At 27.7% G+C, this 11,460-nt stretch overlaps 1 protein-coding gene and 1 long non-coding RNA gene across 2 annotated transcripts in view; both read right to left on the reverse strand.

The window, feature by feature from the left end:
- Positions 1 to 3,439: 3,439 nt before the first annotated feature.
- On the reverse strand, positions 3,440 to 4,661 carry LOC102676149. The gene is made up of 3 exons (XR_422203.2): positions 4,572 to 4,661; positions 4,334 to 4,433; positions 3,440 to 3,650 (listed from the first exon to the last, which is right to left on the reverse strand). It is a non-coding gene; the product is annotated as an uncharacterized LOC102676149 (long non-coding RNA).
- Positions 4,662 to 5,682: 1,021 nt separating this feature from the next.
- The window catches only part of LOC102676473 (sex-regulated protein janus-A-like), a 67,294-nt gene continuing 61,516 nt past the window's right edge, over positions 5,683 to 11,460 (reverse strand). The window contains exons 3-4 of the mRNA XM_006618695.2: positions 7,433 to 7,560; positions 5,683 to 5,874 (exon numbers count right to left, since the gene is read on the reverse strand). Coding sequence (XP_006618758.1) covers positions 5,782 to 5,874; positions 7,433 to 7,560 — 221 coding nt within the window. The 3' untranslated portion in view covers positions 5,683 to 5,781. The remainder of the gene's footprint in view (positions 5,875 to 7,432; positions 7,561 to 11,460) is intronic.

Consider the following 11,460-nt stretch of genomic DNA (forward strand, 5'->3'; position numbering starts at 1 on the left):
TGTTAAAAAGTGGTGTTAGAAAAAAGAAAAGAAAAAAAAAAAAATTAATTATCGACAATGTGGTGCCGGATCAAAATATGGACAAGAATGTATATAAATAGATGGCGTCGCTGGCTGTGCTGTGCAAATTGTTGAATAGCAATGTGATACACACACATATATACATATATATATAGATATATATATATATATGTATATGTATATGTATATGTATAAATACACGATACACATGTATATCGGATGTACACCGATACGGGGATGCGGTATTATTATCTTCTGAGAAAAGAAAAATTGTAAAATTGCAAAAGCCGTTATTGCGATGAAAATGTAATTCCACGTTTGTTGGGCGCCATTTGCAACGCACTCGATTGATTCGTTCGAGACAAAGAATGAATAAACGATTAAAATATATATAAGCGTTTTAACTTTGCAATAAGAAAAATCGATGCGAAGTGAATCGTGTTCGAAATGCGTGTACGATATCGATATACGTCTAACAAATCGAAATCCGGCGAGGAATCGATCTTGGCGAGAGCAGCCAACTTCAGTCGATAAAGATAAATGCGACTAGGCGCAATGGCGACTTTTGCAATGATGCAATGATTTCTTTATATGTATACACGCGAGCCGCGATTATATGCGAATTATATTTCGATCGAAATATGACGTGTTTCAAGTCTTCGTTCTTGTGCTCTTTGTTCACGTCGTGTTCGTTTCATTTTCTGTGCACACTGTCCAGCTATGCGAGGAAACGCGTACCGGGTGCCTGTCAAATCTCGATTCACAATCTGTGACCACGATTCGGGAGGGAAATTTCGAGTTAAGCGTACCAGTTAAGCTTAAAAGGGGAATCGTGTAAAATGAAAAACGACACGTGAACCGGGTGGCGCAAATGTTTCTTCGATAAATTCGCTTTGAGTAAAATAGATAGCACACGTGTAAGTGAAACCGCGTTCCAATTCGAGCGTAGGCCACGCAATTCGATTTCGATGTATCGTTCGTTTCGATTCGACCAATTGAATGCTACTATCTCTATCGCGCTGGAATTGGAACGAATAAATCGGAAACGATCTTTGTGGCGGAACGTGACTGTTAAAGCGGTTCGATTCTCTTCATTCGAGAATCGAGTTCGCGTTTAATCAGTCGACGTTGAGTGTCGAGGAGAACGGTTCATTAGTCTCAATTACTAGTTGGAATGTCTCTCGTGGCGTGAAACAACGTCCGCGAGATACGCGCTAAGCTTGAGCTCGTATAGTCGCAAAATAATCGACTTTCGATCTATCGCTGTAATCACTGCCATGTCGGCGACGCAGAGTCAGTAAACGATAGCGATTCGGGGTAGAGAGACTCTTCGTTGATTTTTTTTTACGAAGCGTTTATGCGCGTTTACGGATTTTATTGTATTTTATTGTTATTCTTCTGCTTCGCGATGCATTTACTTTTATTCCGAATTAAAATATTACACTTGCGAATTTCTAGCAATAATTTCTTTTTTTCTTTTTTTTTTTTAAATTATTCACTTATTTAAATAAAGTTACTACCACCCAATTACCCATCACTTTATTCTTTGAAGCGAATATATATAATAAAGAATAATTAAATTAAAGTGAGATCATTGTATTATTTCTCGAGCCGCATCGCGAGACAGACGAATTATCAACGATAACGTCGCGTTTCTTTATTGACCGTGTCTCGCCCGAAACAATTTTGTGTTTTCAGTCAGGATTAAAAGGATTTTTATTTCTTTAAACTGACTACTAAAACGTTTCGAGCGTTTACAAGAAACCGGTTGAGTCTTTGAAATTGCTCGAAATGGGCTACTTTTTAGAACTATCACGGATGTTGTACCGTGGGCAGAGCTCTAGCGCTGGTATTAAAGAGTTGCTGGCAACTTACAATTAGAGAAGGGATAAATCCTTTTTCGATTGCGTCTTTCGATTCGTAAATATATTATGAGATTGAAGGTACCATTGGGGAGCACTGTCCACAGAATTTATTTGTTTCTTGTCCGTAGCATTACCGATTTAAATGATACGTCAAACTCGAGTGATTCAAAAGTATAAGAAATGCAGTGAATGAAGATTTTGTGCATTTCGTTTTACACAACTAAACGATTGATCACGTGACACGTACTTGCGCAGTGCATGTGCGCATATGTACGAGCAGCAATATCAATTTGCCGCGATAATTTGAATATAACTTTTCGATTTTTTTATTTATTTTATTTTTTACGGGACATCCTTATTAAATAATGCTGATTTTTATATAAAATCTATGTAAATCTACGTAAATATGCGTAAGGATTTCTAATATTATGTTTTTCGAATCATAAATGAAAAATATCTCTCGTACTGCATTTCTTATGTATATGAATATACTAGAATTTGGTGTATCTATCAAGCAGGCATTATTACAATTGTGTTACGAAATACACAGAAAAAAAAAATGGGAAAATGAAAATGAGACGCACATGCATTTAACAAAATAAAAAAAAAGATGTGAATGAAGAAAACGGTAAGATAACACGCGTAATATGCATGTGCGTATCTTGAAAGAAAAAAAAAACAGGAAAGAATTACAGATGATCATGTTTATCCTTCACCATCTATACGCAATATAAAAATTGAGTATACAGAGCAGAGCAGCGAGAACCATTTGTCCTAGTCCTAGTATTCATCACCATAATTTATAACCAATTTCAATTTAAATCTAATAAAAATGATGTTATAATACCAATACTGCTTTTTAATTATTTCTCGACATTCAAAATATAAAGATTAATGAATTCACTTAGTTAAAAATTCCAAGTGAATTCATTATATATATATAAAAGTTATTAAAAATGTCTTTATATTTAACTTATTCGTGTGTGTGTGTGTGTGTGTGTATCTGTGTGTTTTTGTATATGTATATATATATATATATACAAAAAGAAAAAGTCAAATATAAAGACGTTTTTAATAACTTTTTATAAGATCTAATTTTAATAATTATTAATAATTATTATCTACATTGCAATTATTCAACGGATAATATAATTCGAATCGCGAATCTGAATCTGATTATTTGTTTCATTAAAAAAAGCGATAATTACTATTTCTATTATTACCACAAATGGAAAAAGAATCGAGACGAAAAATAGAATAGTCCTGACATCTAATGGAATTTTGTGTCACTTGTTCTCAACCTTAAAAAACATCTTACGCCATCTAACAAGGTATGATCTAAATACTCGTATAAAATTAAAAAATAAAAATTTGTAAAAAATAAAAACTTCCTAATTTTAGAAACTAAAACGAAAATATTACCTATCACTACGAAATATATTTTCATATTTTATTTTATTTTCCTATCGAATATTTGTTATTTTTAATGAAATTATATTATAAATTTTTATTATTAGAATTAATAATATTTTATTCACATCGTGTTAAAAATATTCAAAAAATTTTTAAGATAATTTACAAGTAATACATAGCAAATTATAAATGAAAATTATATAACTTATAATTTAATAAAAAGAAATCATAAAACTACTTACATATGCCTTTCTTTGAGAGAATTTATTTTTCTTTCGTAAACTATCATCATGGCGTCCATATTGAAATCCTTTTTCCCGCCTAAACTAATTACAGCAATCAGCTATTTATCTGCACAAAAAAATCAAATCTTTAAAATAAATGTATAATATCGTAAAATAAAATAATAATCTAATAGCTGAAATCTTATTTTTAAAGCTCATAATACTAAATAATTGATATTATACATCATAAAGTAACTAATGATTAAATATACGAAAAAAATATTTCTTAAACAATTATAATAATATTTAATAAATAATTAAACAAATACATAATAATAAAATAATAATAGCATAAAAAATAAGACTAACTACTAAATAAGTATTATAGAAGTTATATTACGCAGTACATACAAAGCGTCTAATCGTTACGAATTTCGACAATAAAATGACACCGACGTATCGAGTTACAAATAGAGAGGGGATATACACAATTCGATATACACAAGTCGAAACGTGTCGAGCGTGGCATTAATGACCGTGACCGTCAATTTCCTGGAAAGGCTGAATAAGAAATGTTTTCAGCCTTGAGGCACTAACCGTAAAATCAAAACAAATACAGAAATAACACACGAGTTGAACGTACGACGAATAGACGTATTTAGGAAATAAATATATAGGAGATATATATGTGTATGGAATATGTATGTGTGAATAGATTATACGAACTACCTATTTCCACCTTTGTGAATAAAAAGACTAAAGAAATTTATGATAACTATATGATAGCTAATAAAATAAATAAAATCTTACTATATTTGTATGAAAATTGTTGGATTATTTCTTAATTTTGATGATGTGTGCAAAAACTTTCAAAGCCATCCCGCCATCGAAGCTTCAATCAAACGATAATCTGCACAAAGATATTCAATTCTGGTATAATAATGATTAAACGAACACATATTGATTAGATATAGCTTAATAATATATAATTAAACGTAATAATCGCAATATAATAGTGTATTAATAAAAATTGAACGCAATTACGTACCTCTGCCGGCGAAACACGACCTGTCACCACGCTTTTCAACTGTAGACTCATGCGCACTATGATGCGCGCTGATTCGTTTCGCTACTACATCTTAGCGACTTTCTGATTGGCTACAGCAATATGGTTCTCTATTCATTTCAATCGCGCGAAAATTGAAGCATAATATATTATATTTCAATTGTTTATTTGTAAATTTTTATTAATCAAAGTCATAAAAATATTCCGATTAAAAATATGAAATAAGAATAGATTATTATAATTAATTTAATATAAAAATTATCCAAACCATTATCATCTTTTGAATATAAATATCTTTTTAAAAATACTCAAGAGATGGCGCCAAAGATCAATTCTTATTTTAAAATCTCTATCCTTGTCTTATTATTTGCTCTCTTTATCTTTTTAGTTTCATTTGCGCCACTCAAGAGATGGCGCTGATTCTCAAATTTTAATCCCAATCTCTATCCTTTTTTAATATTTGCTCTCCTTGTCTTGTCATATAAAAATATAATGATGTATAAAATTCAGTATATCATAGTATATAAAAAATAATCTGTAACATAATATTTGTTTTATTTTTTCTCTTTTTATTTCCATTTGTAATTTTATATATTGAAATTTAGTTTCAATTCTAATCATTTTTAATATTGCAATCTTATTTTGGACTGAATTAGTAAATTTAATTGAAAATGAAACTAAAATGATTAAAGATCCAAAAATATGGAAAAATACATTGAATCTATTTCATATTATATTATATCTTGTCTCGATAATAATTCGTATTATTGTATGTTATACATATTTTATATATATATATCTTTTTACATGTGTAGAGATATACTTTTGTACTTTTACATTTTGTATATTATAGTGTATTTATTATAAATCATTTAAATTTGAAAACAAAACACAGTTTCCATGCTTATATCGATTTAATTAAATACACAAAATTAAATACATAAATTAAATTAGTTAGAACTTGTTATATATTTACACAATTAATATTATCAATATTCAAACGAATAAATCATATATTATGTCACATGTAATCAAAATGATTTTAAATAGTATTAGATCAGATTTCTAATTTTTATATTTAAAAATACACAACTTAACAATATAAGAAACTCTTTATTAAACCACATATTTAATGTATTCAAATATATCCCATCTTGTGCTGAATATGAAGAAACGTTCTTCATCTTATCAATTAGTATCCATCGTCTGACCATGTAATCGAATAATCAGGATAATATTTTTTTAGTATATTAACGGATACCTCGTGATCTGCTTTCCCAAAACCCTGAAAATAAACCAAATAATATCAATTAAATTATAACGAATCGTTTCTCTTATTATTATAGAAATATCTTTTCAATTTATAAAGTCCACAAGACATATACAGAAAGATTAACTTGCAAATTGTTGATTCTGGTTCATGAATTCCAATAAAAGAAAAAAAATACAGATACCAATATATTTCAAACATCCTTAACTTTTATGTTAATATCCAGACACCATGATATTTTTTTACTTAGCATGAAATTAAAAATTTGTCACTTTCTCTTTAAAAAAATTTTCTGAAATCAAAGAATAAAATAATGTAAATAAAGTTTGAATTATTAACATAAAATTACTTTCCCTCAAGATCCATTTAGATTCAGAAGAAAGAGCATTTTTTTACAACCTCTACTAATAAATCTCGTTCGATCCATGGAATATCGTGGTAATCTCTAACTGGTATCGATACGATAAGATTTTATGAGAATTTCGTTGATCTTATCGCGTCTCTACTTCCAGTCTCGAAAGTAGAATAATTACAATCGCCTAAAATCGAGAACCCTCGTTTTATAGACGATCATTGATAGGCCAAGTTTGCCCCACAAACACGATTTCAATCCGATTTTATCTCACGATTTTTATTTTCATTTTATCTCAATCATTCACTCAAGATTGACTTGAATGGGATTTCTTTCGATTTATCAAAATCTTATCGAAACATTGATAAAATAAAATAATCGTTCATTATGTTAACAATGAAACTCCATAGAAAATTTCGATGTATAATTAAAAATTAATTATCAAAGTCTTTGTGTAATGATAAAATTCCATCCATCATAAATCAACGACATTGCTTTTCGAAATTGTAATTAATTGAAATTAAACAAACGAGAGAAAAGTAGACGACAGATATTACGTATGCATGCCAATATAAATCGTGTTAAAAGTGAAATCATAGCATGCATTAAGTTAATAGCATGATGTCCCGATGAATATAAATATATATGGAGAGAAAATCGTTCTTTAATAATTTGTTAATTTTTTGAAACGTTTTCTTTAAAGCAAATTGAACATAATATGTCGAACTTGATTTTCAAAATGGCACGTTCAATTAAATTCAATTTCATTTTGAATGGATTTTACGTTTCAATAAACAACTTCAACAATCAACAATTCCTGTGGAAGTTTCAGATCTGTCTATATCTTCTTATTAATTACAAAGTTGACTATAAAAATATTATAAAATTAATTAATTAATTATAAAGTCAAAAAATCAATAACTTTTTACCTCAAGAGACTTAATAATTTCTTTTTAGTTTCACATTTTATTAAAAAGAATAAATTTAATATCTTTATATGTCTTCTTAAATATCCTCTTGCAAAAAAATTAATAATATAAAATTATATTTCCTTTTGCAACATAAAACTATGTGAAACATTTTTTTCATAAAACAAATGTATCTATGAATTATTCAAAGATTCATTCTGTATATATCTCTATAGTTTCAAAAGGATTGATCAATCAATCAAATATTTAAATAGGAATATTTCATTGAGATTCGTTAATCCTTAAAATTCACCTGAGAATATCCAAAGACTTTAATGGTTTTTTTATCGGGATCATGTTCTATTCTTCCACCTCCAAGGCATTTGAGTTGTAAACCGGAAATCGGTTTCACTTGTTCTCCAGTCTCATCGAAAATGTCATCTGAAATGACAAAAATATAAATATAAATATATATCCTTTATATGTATATAAAGAACTCGATTAATATAAATGATATTCTGGGAATCAAAATAACATAAATGACGTATAAATTATTTTGAGAAATACATATTTATAAGTTGGTATTTATAATGTGCATAATAATACATTTCATGTTTATTAAACACAAGTAATTAAAAATATTATAAAATTGATACATTTATCATTAATTGTTTCTACTTGAATAAATATTAGTAGTAATTTTGTCAAAAACTTATGCACATTATTTAGTAATAACAAAAACAAAAACAATGTTTGAAACCAATCAACTTGATTGAGTTTGATAATTCTAATGTTAAATAAATAATAGTTTCTTTATATTTTTGTATCGCATATTATCACATTGGCTTTGAATTATAATTAATATGTTGAAATAATAATTTAAAATAAACATGGAATTACAGCATATAATTCCATTTTCTATAAGTTAAATTTACAATCATTGATTCCAATAATCAGAAAAGCTAATAAAGCAAGATAGATATTTGTGCTCGTCGTTGTAGTACAAACATTATTAATGACTGATTTAAGAAAGGATTACAAGCAGTTGAATTCATATAATAAAATATTTAATGATCCATAAAGGAACCATGATCGTAAAACGATAATTATAAGCTTCTGAAACTGATTCATTATAGAGAAATTAATAGATTATCGTTGAAAAAAGAAAGAAAGAATTTACCCTGAAAAATTATTTTTCTCGATTCCCTTTGCTCTTTAAATTTCTCTTAAATGAATCATAAGAAAAGTAAAAAGATTTAATCATTCAAATGAGAAATGGTGTAATTTTTATCATATATATATATCATATATGATTACATATATATAAATGTAATATTAAAAACAATTTTTACAAGTAGTTAGAATAAATAATTAATATAAATATATATAAATAATATATAATAATAGACTTTATATTGGGTGTATAATTTATTTAGAAAAAAAAAAAATAAAGAATGAATGATATAAAAAGATATTTTAGATAAATATATGATATTAATATTTAATCTTGAAATAAAGTTAAAAATCTTTGAAATGTTTATGTTTTTAATTTTGAAATATGAAATAAGAATAGAAGTAAAAAATTACCATTTGAGGATTTTATTTTAGCAAAATAGCTAAAAATTGGTTGATTTTATTTCCGAAATTTATGTGGAAAATTACAAAAAAGTTCATAAATTCAGATTGCAATATATCAAGTTTTAAATGATCACCATATGTTAAAGCCAATTCCAGAATTCCAATTCTCTAAATTAATAAATTTCATTTCTATAAATGCTAAAAGCAATATTGGAAATGGTGCCCATTTTCAGCATGGTTATGAAACAACATCATAAATACGATTTATATTTAAAATCGTTATTTCTTTTTTAAAAAAAAATTTTAAACATAAGCTACTTTTCATTGACAAAATCCTTAATTAATCCTATTTTTTTTAAATATATACCATCAGCTAAAAGAAATCACTAAATGTGTTCCAAGAATCCAACAAATTTGAATCTCACAAAGTCCATTGATTTAAAAAATTATTTTTCATATTTGTAGCTTTAATTTTCAACTAATAACCAGTTTCTGATAAATAGAGAATGAATTACTATAAGCTATTTTTACCTTCAAACATTACGTTAAATTAGAATAGAATAAAGATAAAAATTTTTGATTCATAATAATACTTTCCATCTCATACCCAACAATTACGTTATCACGCTTCTTAAAACCCCTGAATTTTCGATTCAGCTTCTTCATCATATTCATCTTATCTCTCAATTTCAACGTTACTTTCAACTCAACTCTTCCAAAAACCTAATCTACCTGTAAATTATAAACAAACGGAGGTAAAATAAATGTTGAAGAGGGGAAGGGGAATAAAGCTGCTTTAAAACCAATCAACCACCAGTTCAAACACATCGATTCAAGCGTCGAAAATGTTGATCCAAAGCGAACGGTGTAAAGCTTTGCAATCGGACGAAAACGTTCAGATTTGCCAGGAATTGGAAGCTCTCTTCGGTTCCAACTGGCGCAAAGGTCGTCGGATTCTGGTTAATCGAGGCGTGTGCCTGTGACGGCCTTTGTGACACGTAAAAGTATGCGACGCCGGTAATCCACGAGTTCCTAGACAAAAAAGATCGAAAGAAAGAAACACAAAGAGGTTAAGGCGCGTTGAAAAAAATTTTTAATTTTGAAAATAAAAAAAATTGGTTATTTAAAAAAAAATAATTGCACAGTGGCGATAGATCCATCGATTTTCTTCGATCGAACAATTTGAGAAAAAAAATACGCATCGAAATGAAAGATTGGTGAGATTTTATTAAATTCTAATATCAATTTTTTTTTATTCATTTCATCATTGAAAATAATAATTATTTTTCTTTTCTTTAAAAGGATTTGATGATAAATATATTAAAGAAATAAGTATATGTATATATAAATTACATGTAAATCTTACTTGATTCCGAACGTTATAATCGATCATTTTGTTAAAATCAATTATTCAATAAAAGTAACTGAAAGAGTGATGACATTATGAACACTGTGCACATTGAAAAAAAAAATTTGATTCGTTTCTTTCGTTCGTAATTCCTAATTTCCAATACTCGACAAATTCAAAAAAAATAAATAAATAAATAAATAAAATATTATATATATACAAATATAGAATGAAATAAATTATTTCGCCATCCATTTGCCAAATAATCATTCATACGAATTGAATTCGACCTCGCACGAAACACGCAAATCGTTTAATTTCAACGATCCACGAATAATCGACGCGATAAATGACACGAGTAGAACGAATTTCGCCGTCGAAGCGAGAAGTCGACGAGGCATTTATTTGTCTCTTGATGTGGCAAGAAATCCACCAGATATCATCGCAATTTGATTCATATTGATGAGATCCATTGTCGAAGAGAAGAGGGTAAGAGTTAAAGAAAGGAAAATCTTTTGATTTTCTTGAAGAAAGGGAACGAGATAAGAATGGCTATTGGAAGATGACCCTTGCCCCTTCCAAACAGAATTCTTTTCTTCGTGGAATAGCCAAACGTCTTTCAACGTATGGAAAAAAGAAAATATGTGTATATTCTTTTTTTTTTAAATAATTAAGATTTTTATCGAAGTATTATTTGAAATAACAGATTATAAAAATTAAGGAGAGATAGAAAATTGTTTTTATCAGAAATTTTTATTTAAACAAGAATCGTAGAAGAATAGAAGATTAATAAAAATAATTGTATTCGAGGATAGTTGTAATAAATTAGATGTGAGGTTTATCAAATGAATTTAATAATAATAATATTCATTTGAAAGATTTTTTTTTTTCTTTTCTTCTACGTAGTTAAAGAATTATGGTCTGTATTGTTAGAGAATACTCTACATAAAAGGATAAGAAGAAAGAATTTATGTCCCATGTATTATTTAGCAATGTAAATTCTTTTTTTCCTCCAATGTATATTTTTATATAAAATATTCTCCTCGACTATAACTCTTCCATTCTGCAGAGTGAAAAAAAGAATTTTTCAAATAAATTTAAAACCGGGTTCACTGGTGGCTATCCAAATGATAAAAAGTTAATACATTTATTCCATCCTGTCTTTTCAATTTCGACACATTACTTGGCAAAAATATTTCATCTCTTATCAATTATAATATAATCAGAAGAAAGAAAACGATATATAATGTAAAAAGCGATATCAATACGATACTTTCGTGGAAAAAACAATTTCTTGAAAAACTTTACACGTTATCACCTTGCATAATAGATTACAATAAAACACTTTGATAACCAATAATGAAAAAAACGAAAAACATAGAAATGATCATAATTTAAAATAGCAAAAAAAAAAA

Source organism: Apis dorsata, unplaced genomic scaffold (genome assembly GCF_000469605.1).
Source record: "Apis dorsata unplaced genomic scaffold, Apis dorsata 1.3 scaffold_370, whole genome shotgun sequence".
In the NCBI taxonomy this organism is placed as follows: Eukaryota; Metazoa; Arthropoda; class Insecta; order Hymenoptera; family Apidae; genus Apis; species Apis dorsata.